Here is a 16,223-nt window from a genome sequence, read left to right on the forward strand (position 1 = left end):
AATGGAAGAAATAAAGGGGTGAGTGAGATTTATGAAAGAGGTACAGGGACAGAAAGAAGTTAGCAGAAAGTAATGGGAAGATTAAGAAAGTGCAGGAGACAGAAGCAGGGACTCAACCCACTGGTATGGATCCATCAGTAACACTTAGTAAACTGTGTTGGGTAACATTTCATTTGCTATTTATGGTCCTGAATGAAGCAAATCAAGCAGTTATGTCAGAAGCATCATGGAAACACATGAAACAGGATCATCTGACAGAATCCACTGGTCCTTTTCAACTGTTAGAATAAGAGCATGTCACATCCATCTTTTAGACGTCGTCTGCTGCCAGCTGACCGATTGCTTGAGGTTTACAAGTCAAGTTCTTGAAAATGATGAACAGATGGAATAATCTGAAATCTGTCGCATTAGTAACGTATAGAAACATACAGTCCACCTTACAGCAGGCAAGTCATCTATCAAGACAAAAGCCTGAAAATGAATTTACAGTATGAGTATGCCAAACATGATACAACAACAATATAAAATAGAGAATGGAATTCAATAGAGACTCCTGAGATCATATTCTTTATAGAAAAGACAGCACTCCAACTGCCAGTTAGAATCAATATAATGTTATACAGCAAGTTTTTAAAGGGCGTCAGCCCAGTAGTGGCTCTGCCTAAATGACTGAACATTCCTGTAACCGTATATGTGTATTGTATTAGCACATGTGCATGTGTACCCAGGCATGCACACCCCTATGCTGGCACACTAACACACACATACTTTCAATCTAATGAAAGCATCTGAACACGTTTTTTTATGTTTTTTCTTCCCCTAAAGCTGTGTGCACACCGGTCTCTAATAATCACTGCCTGACTTGTATGTTAATGCTAGAGAGCCTAATAAGAAAAGGCTATATCGGATTGAGTTCCCATAGATAGCTCAGCTGCCAAACCCACAAAAACACATTGTACACATTAAACATAAAACTTTGCACACGAGATTGAGAACCTGGAGATCTGCAATGCTTACAAGCAGCTTCCCCCATTCAAGCAGAATCCAACTCTGATATAAGCTGACAAGCACTATTGAGCTTCCCCCTCCGCTCAGTGTGCTATTCAGCCACACCAACATCAAAAATATGGACCAGACTGGTCCAAACATACCTTTTCATGACAGTAGCGGTTGCAGATCTCTCTTAAGTTCAGGGCCTGAGACAGGGTCTTATGATTTTCTGCTGCCTGTCTTTCCTGTGCTGAAAGTTTCTCTCCTGCATCTTGCTGCTCTCTGCCTTGACATCTTCACTTTTCTCCCTCCTGGCTGAAGGAGTACTAGGATTATTCTTCTGAATTGACAGTAAACATATCAAATGTGCAGTATGAAGTAAAAACATCTAAAAATCACTTCTATCACAAACATTTACCATTAACTGACAATGACACTCTCCAGTGACAATGCAGAATCCTACATTTTCCAGCCTCAATGTTGTTAATCTTTTTGGCTCATAGTCTGGACTACACTTGGAAAGCTCAAGGGAGACGCGTTAACTTCGGTCTTAAGGAGATGTAACTGTAGTTGTAGCACAAATAGTGCTCATACATCGCACATATGTACGTTCACAGCTACACTGCTAACTAATTAGCTAACTCTGCTCTCTCACTGCCGCTACGCACAGAACCTACGTACTGAGCTATTCCTGAAAGGAGCTGCACTACTTGTGTAACTGTATTCACCCTCAAACTTCTCAAACTTCCTGCTGATCTTGAACAAAGACGATAAATCTGTGTAATTTGCTCGTTTACACACTATTGCTGCCTCTTAGTATCATAACTGATCTCAGAACGGTGGGAGCTTCACAAGCACACTGAGGCTATCGTTAATTACCCGTATGGATTTATTTTAAAACTTAATACATCTATGGTCACTCGTCAGAGCCCAGAATTATTCTCAGTGCGCATGCGTAAATCCCCGCGAACAGAATGCTGTCGTCTCGCTTGACAAACTTTTATCAATGGGCTGTATTAGAAGACCTTTCTATGTTAGCCGTTAGCTGTCTTCTTATTTCCTTGCCTATGCTGTGACATTGTTGTGTCTCTTGGCGCTTTATCGTCACCTGCAGATCAGTGGAATAATGTGAAACAATTGGCAGTAATGTGATTAGCGTCATTTGCATCTTACTGCAGGTGCACAAGAAAGAATACAACCGGATCCCAGTCAGAATAATACTGCTCCATCGTGCTATTAACAGTCAAAAACACACCAAACAGAAATACACACGGGACCAGCATCAACAAATCCAAAATAACATTATTTAACATTGTAAATGCTAACTGCACTTTGCTAAATTAGAGGCGAACAAGCCAGCATTCAAGACCACACTCAATGATGTGATTGTCAAGGTGCTGAGAGACTTACCCTAGGCAGGGCTGGTGAGCACACACTCAGGAATACAGCCATATGAACACAAGACTGGATTGTGTTAATCCATATAAAAGCAGGGTCGGTTACTTGTGGGTTGTTAGTGGCATTCACTTACAGAGGGTGTAATTAACCCAAAATGGTGGTTTTAAGATACAGATTATATCACATTTAACTTATTTATACTATGTTCTAACTGAAATATTACACTCAACATCCTAAAAGAGAAACCTGGGGGGAAAAAACAATAAGATGTGCTAGATAAACAATTAAAAAACTACTACTTATATATTCTGAAAAAAACAAAAGAATAAAGACTTGAATATATAGTGAGGCATGAGTCTGGTTTCTGGTCACAGTGGCAGATGAAAAATACTTGAGAAAGCCTCGTGAACACAGTGGCACACTCAAGATACTTAAAAAAGCAATCATTAACCAGATCACTGGGAAGAAAGAGGAACCCTATCTCAGAGAGAAAAACATCAGATCAACTAACTGTACAACTACTCATATTTTTTTATTTCATAACCAATAATCTGACTACTAGCTTTTTGATTCTTCTTGTTGCTATGGTAAGATATGGAAAACTTCTTTAAACAACAGTAAACTGAAATTCTCTGCCCAAACTACCAACAAACATTTGTAAATGTTGGTTAGAGCTTGCTGAAATACACTCTGGGTTTAAATATCACCATCACTAGTTTGGTCTGATATCCTGCCAGGTATGCTGTACTAAAACGCCAAACAGGAAAGGGGACAGCTACTGCTGTTACACCAACTGTTTTCTTTTGTTTCTTTTGGACTTCTTACTTACAACCATTTCAGTTTTATTTATTTCAGTCCTTTTAGTCCACCAATATTATTAGGAATAAACATGATACCAGACATGAGGCCAGTATCCTGAGAGGAAAGCAGGGGAGACATGGCAGGATTAGCAACTACTGTGGAAAATACATTATAGCTGCTTTAAACAATAGGGTATTCAAGTCTCTTCATTGTGAATTCACTGAAGCACATGTTATGACCTGGCTATGCTTGTCTGCCAGGGTTATAAAATTTTCTGGCTTCAAATAATTCTGTTCATTCCAGTTACACTAAAATAGCTTTCTTCAAAAACCTTTGCTTTCATTAAGAAATAAATTATCCTCATATATTGTGTGTCACATCTTTTAAAGGCTTATTCTTTCTTTCAGTGTCTTTTATATTTCATCATTATCCCTCAATTGACCAGTACAGATGGATGACTAGAATAAATCCCTTGTAAGTTTCGGTCACTCTCTAACATGATTCTCTGAAATCTTAGCTGAAGGAAAGTAAATTATCACTCAACACCACTGTGACAAATGTGGCCCTGTCTGAAAAACAGTCAATGCTTTTGGATACTAAAAATATTTAAGGTGTCGGCATGTGTAACACTGATAGGGCTTTTACAATGGATTAGTCGGTCCATTACCGGTGAAGACAGAAATGCCAGGTACCTGTCAGCATGCAATATGCAGTGATGAGAATATTTCAAAAAAGCAACCCCCAACTTTTTTCTCAATTTATCACTTGTACAATGGTGCACACCAACCTTAGAAGTGCTTATAAATTATTCATAATAATAGAAAAAAAGGGACATCTCAAAAAGTCATGATAACTGAATGCCAAATCTTGAAATACTATGTCAAATCTTACACATTTTAAGGAGTATAAGATGTATTGTCATGCTGCTGTGAACTCAGAAAAGTCTAGTCTGTTACTGTGTCCAAACACAACAAGTCTGCCCAAACCAGCACACACACATTAGCACTGACAGATTGATTTGTGGGAGAGGAAATGATAAGTTGTTGACTCTGGCTCTGGGACTATTTCACTAAGATAGACAGATACTCAGAGGGAAACAAGGGACTTGTTTGATTATGATAGATTAAGTATAAGTATTATTAAGTCATATGGAGGGGCTGTCAACTGGCTCTTGCTCTCTGGTATGAAAGGTTAAGCCACAAAGTTTTCTGCATCATGGGTTCGAGACCTGGTCAATGATACAATGTGAGTGTGAGGACAAGTACTGTAAGAGGAAGAAATAGAAAGAGACTATGTATAGACCTAAGCAGTCTTTGAAATAGACCCATCACTGTGGTCAGTTGTTATCATCGGCTGTTGAAAAGCATCTCTGGGGACGCAGGAGGCAGCCATCGCTGATGCTGTTCCAGGAACTGCATTCTTCCATGAAAAGGTTTTAATATAGATTAGCTGTCCACTCGTTTTGCTTTAGTCACTGCACTAACTTTATCACCAATTCTTCAAAACCTGTTCTTAGGTTTACAGAGATTCCTTTATATAGCTTTATTAAGGTTATTATGGACATAGTACAAAGTAATATTTTATATAAAAGACATTTTATATAAAAAAAAACAGGCCAAATATATGACTGCTATCTACATACATAAATTTGATGCAAACAACAAAACACAAATGAACCAGATGAAGGGATTCTCATTCTCAGAGATACTCTGTGGAGTTTCTGACCACTAGTAGCACTATAGAGAAGTACTTTTAGAAGTGGGTCCCTGTTTTGTTTGCTTTTGTGCATGCACATTGGGACAAGATACATATGCCTGGCACAATACTACTCTGCTGATCGACCTGGTGGCGACAATACAGCGGGTAGAAGAAGACTGCTACTAAGTAACCAAAGATGTAAACAATGCAGTTTTCAAAATACTAAAAAAATTCTAAAGAAAATGCATTCAGCGCTTTTGTCAGGCCTCAAGGATACACACAGTACATATTGGTGAGTAACACTGAAAGTAAACACACAAAAAACTCCCCAAGACACCTTTAAATATTGTAATGTCTCATCTCAATCATTATCCTGATTTATTTTTTGTATCTGTAGTCTATAGTGTGTTTTTTGAAATACCCCAAATGTAGTCTGCGCATTATTCAGCCTACAACAGACCTGAGAGCATTTTGTCTCATAAGTGGGTGTGGCCATGGGCGCTGACCTGTGAAAAGATGCCTCTATTCTTAGAAGCTTAATGCATCTATTCCCCTGTGCTGCCTTCACTTAAATTATTTTAGCAGTGTACTGTAAATGGGTTGCCCTTGGAAAGTTTTAAATATTGATTCCCTGATTGTAAATTTAACTGGGAATAGCAGGAAGGTATTTTCTGCCTCTACACATGAGGGTCTTGTTCTTGAAAACCTTTTGATCAGTATAATGGATTTCACAACAAATGGTTTTAATGAGGATTAACAGCAACTGGACTGCCTCTGCAGGTTATTTTCTCCCTAATCTTTTCTACAGAAAATCCACTGAATGGCTCCTTCACTAGAAGGCAAGGCGTAAAGGTACCCTTGTGCTTATAGAAACAATCCTAAGTGAACTAGCTTCCATCTCAACAAAATGTTCAATATAAACCAATCAACAGCCCCTTGTGTTCTCACATATTACTCTGTATGTAAATTAGACAGTGAAACTGTCCAGCTGTTGTTCTTCTGGTACAACTTTACATATCCCCGTATAACTGTGTATAGAAGTATCTGGAAAATCCTGCTGAACCAATGCAGGATAGGTTCAAGATACTGCAGGCTAATGATAAATATACTTGAAGACAACTCAGCAACCCTTCTCTTTCACACTGCCTTCTTTTGTTAAAATCTCTCCCTTTCTTCTCCAAATGTCTCCTTTTATTAGACTATGTCAAACTGTGATGCCGTGGTAAAACATTTCACTGGCACTTTGAGAAGCAGCACCGTCAATCTTGGCCTCTTAAAAAACTGTTTTTCTACACCGTAAAAAAAAAATAAAAAGAAGTGGTGAGCACAATTTGCATAAACAGCAGTTACTGGGCAGATAGCTCAGGACATACAGTTATGGTTACAACTAATCAACCTATGATGCAATACTGGTACAATGTGATAATACTGTGGGTAGATCTAGTGCCATAAATGAAACACACAGTATATTCACATACACATATATAGAGCTTAGCAACAGCAGCACTTAGGGTAAGTGCGGTTTTCTAATAACCCCATATTCTGTGGTCCCTTCTTAGAACCAACTATATGGTTAGACTGGCAGAGAGCAATCTGTGTGTGTGGTTCTGTTGTGTGTGCCAGCTGATCTCTGACACATGTGTATGTGTCATTGATCAGTGGTCAGAAACATTGCCCTTCATCACCATAAACTGCATTTAATGGGATAAGATTAGGGTTTGGTTTGATTCTTGGATCTAGACTGAAAACTGTTTGAGGAGTGAGTCAAGAGTTGCATGACATCTAATAGCCAATTAGAGACAGAGGTACATAGAGAAAACACATAGGAAGGTATGATAAGAATGAGGGCGACAGAGAGACAGCTCTAGATAGATGACCTGTTGACTGACCTCATATGTTTGTGTCATATAGACCAGCTGTCATCACCCACAGTCTCTGTATACACTGGATAGATTCACTTCCTTGCACTTGCGTATCAGTATCACCATATATTCATTCGAACGCTCCCACTCCCTTCCTTTCCATCTCCCTTGTTAATCTACATGTCTCCCCTCTTCGAGATCCAACAATGCATCCCATCAGTTTCAGTCTTCAAAAACCAGATGCACTGCTGTTCTTGTTTTTTTTTTTACGAGTCTTGATTTTTTTCCTCCCCAAAAATTAAAATCTAGAGCATCAAGAAACTGCAACAGGATACAGTGCTTGGGATACAATTGGCCTTTTCCCCACGAAAGACATAATCACAATCAAACAGCATTTTGGCATTCAAAACAAAATGGTAAGGCAGCAGACAATGGAGTATCAAATTGGGAAATTATGAGTCATGGATTTTTTTTAAATTCTATGTTTCATTGGATGTTTTTTGTTTACACCTTTGGATATGAAATACATTGACTACAAAATATACACTGTTACACTGAAATAGAAATACAAGATCATTCTTTTATTTTAGTTTCACTTTGATTGATTAATGAAATCTCTAGACACTGGCCTGACCCTAATCTGGAGGCTAAGTCATATTATCCACTTTCTGTACACTTCATGGTCTTAAGCAGACCTAACAAACATTTACTGTCAGCACCCAAAACTGCACCAGTACTTCACTTTTACTCCTGCCAATATCTTGAAACCTCAAACCATATAAGTGTCATTGTGATACTGCAGTAAAGTTCATAGTGGGCTGCTGAGACGATTATTGTTTACTTATTGCCAACTTCACTGACCAACATCACCATTTATTTTATCATCTTTTTTCAATGCAGTATATAAACTCTCTGAAGAATGCATTATTTGCAGTGCAGAATATTTCAGTCTGATATTTCAGACATGACAGCACCACAAATAAAAATTCCAGATCGTGCACGCAAAGTTTAACATGGTGCTTTTGTATAATTTGGGTTTGTCTCTTTTTTTTTCTTGCTTTCTATTTCTATTTTTGTCTTCTGTCATGTTTTTCTCTCAGTTATTCAGATAGCATCTTCCATGACTTGGTGTCCACGCACACAAACCCAGACACAAACACACGCAAACACACAACTGTGGTAAGAAGTCACATGGCTTCAGTTAGTGGGAAAAGTATCACATCCAAAGTAATAACACAAACATGGCAACCCAAAGCGGCCCCAAGGGGGACTGGCACAGGACCTGGCAAGCCATTCATCACCAGTCTCATGTTGCCATAAGTCTGTGCGCTGCCAGTTTTAGTGATTTGTGTGTGTGTGTGTGTGTGTGTGTGTGTGTGTGTGTGTGTGTGTGTGTGAGCCTGTATGCTTCACTGTATTTTGTGTGCGTGCCAGTGAAGCTGCACTGCCCCAGCAGAACGGAACAGAAGCTTGACCAAACTTAGAAAAGGATTATCATGTTTCAGCATCACACTATAGTTAAAGTGATGAGGGAAACCTACTGTTTTTGTGTGATCTTTTATGTGTGAACGAACAGCAGACTGGGAGGAGGTAATGTTAGGGGTAGACACTGAAAGGCACAGAAACCAAGGGACCATCAAGTTACTTGTTCAAGCAGAGGGACTTCAGCCAAGATTTGAGTGCCAGGACTTTGATTGGTGCACTTTCACTACAGACACTCAAAGTTAAGTGGAATGCATATAATTTTCCTGTGTGGTCATTACATGGCAGATGGCTTATGATTCAGCTGAGCTATCGCAAGCGTGGTGGTTGTTGGGTTTGAGTCAAAGGGACAGCTGAAATGGTGGAAAGATGGAGAGGAGGATGGGAGAAGGAAGGTAAGGAAGGAAGCATGGAAATCAGTTCTCATCTTTTTAATCACTTATCAGCCATATGGCACTGCTGGAATGCCATTATACAGCGGCCCTCTGATGAATGAGTGTGCGAATGTGCACGCGTGTGTGGAGATAAAATATAGGCATGTGCCTTTTTCACTTTGCAGAGAATACAGACAATTGTGAGGTAAGATGATTTAGTGTGAGTGTGAGTGTGTGTGTGTGAGTGTGTGTGTGTGTGTGTGAGTGTTTTAGGCCTTGTTCAGACCTGGCATTAACATCCATCTCGGGTGATCCGATCACAAGCGGACAGCTCTAAGTTCAGGTGTGAAAGAAACCAAGACGCATTGAGGACGCATTTGAGATCCAATCACTCAGACCATATTTGGAGGTGGTCTGGGCCACATGTGGTCACATTCTTTTAGCAGCGTGGACGCAAATGTGTCCTGGGCTACATTGAAGGACCGCCTACGCAACTGCCATCCTCTACCACAGTCTAATTAGTCCGGCCACAGTTTCATAATATAGAGAAAATGCTCATATACTATACTCTACTACAATGATTCGCTCAACCCCTCCGTGCCACGCACTCTCTCTCTCTCTCTCTCACAAACACAATGACAACGAACTCGTCTGTCATAGTCAGACTGGCTAAAAACAATGCATACGTGATTATTTGCTTATAGAGCGAGAGACATCTGAGTGAGATCTATTCACAGATGGTCACTCGACACACATGTGGAGACGGATTTTATAGCCAGGTGTGACCTGACGTGCTAAGAGCTGTCCACTTGTGATCGGATCACCAAAGACCCGTGTTTATGCCAGGTCTGAACAGGGTCTTAGTCTTACCCTGGAGATGGTGAGGGGCATGTTGAAGTCCTTCCCTCCTTGCAGCCTGAAGCCCCAGGGGGCAGGGCCTAAGAGAGTGACGCTGTAGTTGCCGCTCATGGTCTTCCTGATAATGTCAAATGCGTTTGGCGTTTATGTTGCTGGCGATTGATGATGCTGATTGCGGATCAGGTGATAATAATGATGTCACTGGCTTTTGACGATGGGTGAGAATTTGGCCAGAAGTGCTGTCTCCTTTTAAGATGTTGTTCCAAGATCTGAGGGGAGATATGAAAGAAAACCGTACATTAGATTTGTTATTGTATAGTTACATAAGACGAAGGAGGTGAGAAGAAAATAATTTACTGATGGGTGTTCAAAAGAGGAACTTGAGGGGTTAATGGGAGGACATAAGAAGCAAAGTGAAAAGGACATTTGAAAAATAAATAAATGAATAAATATTATCAAAAAAAACACATGATTTGATTATGATTATGATTTTCCACGTTAAAAAATAACAACTGGCTGCATACTCTTAAGTAGTGAAAACAAAAATACATTCACATGCAAAGCAGTAAAATATAATTTTGAGTATTGTGCCGCAGTTCAGTAACATAAAAGACTTACAATATCCCCCAGGAACCTGTCACCAAGGGACATTTACACAGCTAACATTAATAGAAATGCAACATATTTCTTATTATTAAGTGCTATTATTGTGTGAATGAAAAGGCTGTACCTGTTTAATGGAAATTCCAGAGAGGAAAATATTCCCTTACAGGAAGGTAGACAATGTTATCCCTAGTTTCCCCTGGACTATCCCCTTCCCAGCAAACACACTGTGTGTGTGAGAGAGGTAGAGAGGGATACAATGCTCTTATATACCAGCTAATGACAGAGGGGAGGGGAAAGGTGGAGGAGGGGAGAGAAGAAGAGGGAGGCGAGAGGAAGTACGGGTAGAGGTTAGGATGGGTGGAGAGAGGGAGGGGAAAGAGGAGGGGAATCGCACATGGGTGGAGTGAGTGGAACACAGAAGAGGAGGAGAAATGAATGAGATGATATGAAGGGTGAGATTAGGGGATGGGAGGAGACAACACTCAGAAAAAAATTTGGGGAGGGGGGAGAAAAGGGGGGTGATGGGGGGGGATTAAGGAAAAGAGTGTGGGAGCACTCTACACAGAGAAAATGACAAGGGGAGGGAGTGAGGGGCAAAGGAGAGGAGAGGGGTCGGTTTATCTTTCATCCAGATATTTTGGGAACATGGACTCAGTGCTTCAGGCTGCTTCATTTAAGATGGGACCAGCCATAACTAGATCATGACAAGAGCACGCATCCCAGAGGCTTGAATTAAAAGGTCTCACAAAGGTCCTTGGAAGGATAGGTTATGGTGATGGTGACTGTAAACAAGCCCAGCATCAGCTTGTTTAACTCCTGTAAAATGGTTGTTTCACTACTGCAGCACTGTTGCCTCAAGTCTAAGACTACAAGTCAAGCATCTTGGAAAATGAATGCATGGGTCATCATTTTTTTCTTCAATTAAAGTCACACTGACATTTTTAAAAACTTTAAATCACCATTAAATTGACTCTGTCACATATATTCACATCACTTTACATGCTGCTTTTTATACCACAGATCCTAGCTCTTGAACCAGTCATCTTTAGTTGAATGGATACTTACAAATCTACAATACCTATACAAATCTACTGTGCACATTGCCTCTGGCTCTCTAAGAATTAAAGAAACAATCATAACCAATTAAGTTGCCAATTTATCTCTGCCACAGTCTTTTCAATGTGTGTAAGCAATCTTGTGCCTAAGTGCAGTACCATCATTTCCACTTTGTTTATTTACTAGTGTCGTCATTATTTATGTCGGACAGCTAGCAGTTGTTCTCATTCTGCAACTCTGCCCTGGCATTTGTCCATTCCCCTTTTCTAGCCCAGACGGATCAATATTGACTTTGTATTTAGACTGATATAGTAGTGGCTTGATTAAACACTCGTCCTATTGGTTTCTTGGCCCTGACCACGCAAACACATACACAGTACATTTTGCCAAGTAGCTCTGCACTGTGTTCACTGCAGGGCTAGTTATAGCAGCCTGGTGAGTACACAGTCAAAGAACGATTTCTTATGAAAAACTAACAAATATCAAGGAGGAGATCGAGAGCTGAAGGTTGAGAAAGAAATCAGACATAAACTTAGAGAGGCGAAAGGTGGCTGGACAGACACTGGAGGATCTTCAAGACAGATAAAAAAAGAGAGAAACAGACAGAGAGAAGTGTGCAGTAAAGTACGATGAAACATTTAAACTCTGCACCATGAAACAAGCTGAATATTACATTCAACCTGCCTCTAACACCTTTAATAATATAACATCATGATGGTTATAGCGTATGAGCAGATTAAATACACACACACAAACAGGATGCTCTTGATGAGCTTGCAAATGAACGTTCCCACAGAGTTTCTGACACACACACAGTGTGCACTTCTCCAGTGCAGCCAGGTTTAGCAATAGCAGAGCAAATCCTGGGAGGAGCAGAGACGGAAGAGTCATTAATACTGCTTCCACTGCTGAGAGGAGGGGGGGGGCCTGATGGGGTTAGAGCTAACTTAAATTTTACTGCATGTAAATACAAAAAACATAGTGTGTGTCCAATGCTAGAGCGCAGATGGTTGCTCATGCCTGTTCTTAAAAGAACCTGCTGCATCTTTATTTGGGAAGATGACATGGACAATAAAACCCTGTTAAGCCCTGTTTGATCCTATGGTGAACACCATGGGACCTAACCTTTCTGAGTCCCACCTGTCCCTATACAGACCAGGTTAATGCCAGCAGTCTCTGTTGTGGGAGAGGAGGTCTGTTTTACACAAGAATTTTCACCAGATGGTTGGATTAAATAAAACACTGCACAGATCAGTGATAATCATTGTTGATACGTTGTATCACACAACAGCAGGCCACAAATCAGTTATCATAACATCCTTTTCTTTCCTTCCTAGACAACATTCCACATTTAATACTGTGTGCCTGAGGTCAGGGGTATCCAAGGTAAACAGATAACAACAGTAGGTCAGGTGTGGGAGGAAAGAGAGAGAGAGAGAGAGAGAGAGAGAGAGGGTTTAAGTTGATGACACTGACCTACAGATGGATGACAAATTAAAGGAAAAACCTTTAAATGAGCAGAGAAACAGGAAGACGATGCTCTCATCTACAGGGCCCAAGGGGTTAGTGAATGGTTTGATGAGTATGGAAATGGGGTGAAACATATGACGTGGCCTTCACAGTCACCAGATCTTAACCCAGTTGACCATGGTTCAAGGAACAGCCTCTCAAAAGTCATCCATCACTCCATATGTATGCTGTATGGTGTTTAAAACATGCGTTGTCCCATTATCATGTTTATATTTCAAGAATAAGTTCAGCCAAAAAATGGCTTGAGAATGACCACTTTGATCTTTAAGGTGTAATTTGAGAGTGGTGCACATTCAGATAATAAACTGGATCTGGTGGAAGAAAATGTTGGTGGAGGTATGACTCTACTGAGTGCCATTCTAGTTTGGAGATGTAAATACAGGTTTTGAATAAGTTGTCTACACAATAAGGAGACAAATGAAACAACCTTCTGAGAAACAAAAGCATAGAAAGTATAGAATAATACATTAATAGATAAACTGCATTTAGGCCATGTCTCAATGTCCCAATCCCATGTAACAAGAATACTGGTTTTGAGTCCCATGAAGATATAATTTCTAAAGTATGGGTCCCCCAGCGGCCCACCAGTGTATTTCACTGTCTTAAGAGAATTGATCAATTGCTTGTATTGTCCAAAGTGGCCAATGGCCAAAAACTGTAACAGAGAGAACAAAAGAGATTTGTGGGCCACAGGATAATGATATCAAACACTAACAATAGAGAGTGCTCTATAGCATGAAACCTCAGACACCCTGCCAGTCCTTTGTTCTGTCAAATGGTCTATTCCAGTCCCCATATGCTCACCTCTCCACATGCTTAATGATCACAGCTTAGCAGCCCCCAGGCATACACACACACACACATGCACACACACACACACACACCAAGACAAGCTCCACCCATTAATGGTATGATAATCTGCCCCTTTAAATGACATTTAATGCATCACCCATGTGAATAAAAGGGGACTCCATCCCCCTGTTCTGTAAACTGCCCCCCCAACACACACACACACACACACACACACACACACACACACACACACACACACACACACATAAAACCTGGAGCGATACAACATATGTACAACCTCTCTCATGTGTGATTTATATGTTTCGAGTCAAAACTGAAGACAACAGCTGTGATCTGAATTGCATTAATTTTAAATTAGTTTAAAACCCATTCAGTCAACTCTAAAATATTCAAAATATAAATAAAAGCAAGTTATTTTAAGTCACAAGTGCGATGCATGTGCCTTGCAAGATCATAGCAAAGCAGAAGTATGGTTATATTAATAACTTATTTCAAAAGATCAAAAGACTCTGGCGAGGCAGTTACAAGTGGAGAACAGGAAAGTGGAAATTCTAGGTGTTTTCATGTCTCCTTCATTTAGACTGATGAGCGTGGAGGAAATGGGCAACATGCCAGCCTAAATAACCTCCAGTGAGAGGACACATCCAAATCACAGAGTCACCAAAAAGTCCATAATCACATACATCTTTTGCATGCAAACATTAATTCACTCACAGGTGTATTCACACTTATCTACAGGTAGACAGTAAGGTTGTTTATATTGGGGAGACAATTTGTCTGGTAGCCATCTAATCGGTCTGACCCCTCCAGACTGATATAAGCCTAACTAATCCCCCAACCCATCCCTGTAAATACTGCACTGTTAGGGTTATGGTTAGTGCCTTTTCTTTACCAGGGTGTTCAAAGTTATGGGATGGATGAAAATTGGCTTGGCAAACCAGGCATTTTATCCAGATGAGCTGAAATTAATGCCTAACTGTTAGTAGTCAGATATGTGCTAATTGGAAAGCAGACAAAGACAGTAGACAGACCAGCAGTAGAGTAAAACATATATGGCTTTAAATATGGGCAAAGATTACTTTTCAATTGTTCTGGTCCAGGAAGGGAGCCCATTTTTGTCAAAGCCGTCTGTATAAACTTTGTATCAAATATGTACAAATGTGATTTTGTCTTGATTTGCGATATAATGCTCTTCTCAGATGTAAATGTTTAAAATTCAGTGTAACCGCCTCTGGAGACATACCTCACAAAGTCACAAGTTATTAGCTCGTTTCACATTTTGTCCCCAAATACAGAAATACTGAGAGCATGCCAGGAATCCAGAGATGAGCTTATTATCAGAAGCCTGTATCTCCTGTCTGAGCTCAGTCACTGTTTATAACTGCTCGCTTTCACAGTGGAAAATATTCCTGCCTGCTCACCAGCCAACCAGACAGACAGAGATAGACAGACAAACAGACTGAGAGACAGATAGCTCAGCCCAAATGATTGTCCATCCTAAGAAAAATAAACTGAGAAAAATCCAGCTTCAGCCGCACAGAGACATGAACCCACAGGTGCACACGCACACACACACACACACACAGACGGACAGACAGACAGACAGACACACACACACACACACACACTCTGACTCTCTAAGACCACAAATGTACACGCATTTGTCTAATGCTTGGGTCAAGTCCGGGTCAATCAAAGCGAGGCATTTTAAAAGCAAAGTGTAATGTTGCCTCAGGGACACAGAACACAGATTTCAGAGAGACCAACCAGCCCTTCAGACTTTAGGGATCAGCTGCTCTTAATCGTTCCTTCCACCTTCGATTTGGAAGCGGACGCATAAACACTCGCATCACTGACCTCTCCTTTTTTGTAGCACTGCCATCAGGGATAAATTTCCATGTTAACAAAATAAATCAAGATCTATTGAGCAGATTGCTATGAACTTTAATGAGCACAGCCATACTCCCCAGAGAATAAACCATAAGCTTTCCTTCAGCACCAGACTGAGTGTAAACTTTGCACTGGTGGCCCCACAACTGGTAAGACTGTGAGATGAGCAAAATCATTAGTATGTCTTCTGCTCATATTCTGTACCTTTAAAGTTTGTGTTGTAATAAACACTGCAGCAAGTCTTTATTAGAAAAGTCCTAATCCCAAACTGCAGGTCACTATGACTATATGTTTTTTGAGGTTGTAGTGTGTAGCAGCTGCAAAAAAAACAAAACAAAAAAAAAAAAATCAATTCCCCAGAAATTGAGAAGCTACATGCAGCTGGAAAAATTAAAACTAATTGTGGAAAGTGGTGAGACAGCTCCAGGAACATCTTGGAAAATGAAAAACAAATTAGTAAGCCTTTGGAAACCACTTTGTTATGTTTCCAAGTTAGACATTGGCAGTAGCTAAGTGGTATGATTGACATCCATTGGCACCTGTTTATTATAATTTCCTATATTTTTTATTCATTTATTTATTTATTTTTGTATACTAACTGCCAACCACATGGTGATTACAACATATTTAATAATGTTAGTGTAGTATATACTGTAGTTTATAATTGGCACAATTGGCTTTAGTCTTGTTTGGAGTCAGAGTAAGAAATATCATTTAAACCATGGCAACATGACCTAAATAAATCTTACCACTGATAAAGCTCTTAATTCCCTGTAATATATTCTGTAGCATGTGCTAGATATATCACAGACATACTTATATGTGATATTCCCAGAATGCCTAGAGTCTTCAGACCTGACAGTTT

The 16,223-nt window shown here is 40.0% G+C and overlaps 1 protein-coding gene across 4 annotated transcripts in view; it reads right to left on the reverse strand.

Moving 5' to 3' along the window:
* The window catches only part of pdlim5 (PDZ and LIM domain 5), a 61,417-nt gene extending 51,130 nt beyond the window's left edge, over positions 1-10,287 (reverse strand). For all 4 annotated transcript variants that reach the window (XM_022757676.1, XM_022757677.1, XM_022757675.1 and 1 more), the window contains exons 1-2: positions 10,194-10,287; positions 9,476-9,732 (exon numbers count right to left, since the gene is read on the reverse strand). In XM_022757676.1, coding sequence (XP_022613397.1) covers positions 9,476-9,574 — 99 coding nt within the window. In that variant the 5' untranslated portion in view covers positions 9,575-9,732; positions 10,194-10,287. The remainder of the gene's footprint in view (positions 1-9,475; positions 9,733-10,193) is intronic.
* Positions 10,288-16,223: the final 5,936 nt, after the last annotated feature.

Source organism: Seriola dumerili, unplaced genomic scaffold (genome assembly GCF_002260705.1).
Source record: "Seriola dumerili isolate Sdu_G_001 unplaced genomic scaffold, Sdu_1.0 BDQW01000290.1, whole genome shotgun sequence".
Classification (NCBI taxonomy): Eukaryota; Metazoa; Chordata; class Actinopteri; order Carangiformes; family Carangidae; genus Seriola; species Seriola dumerili.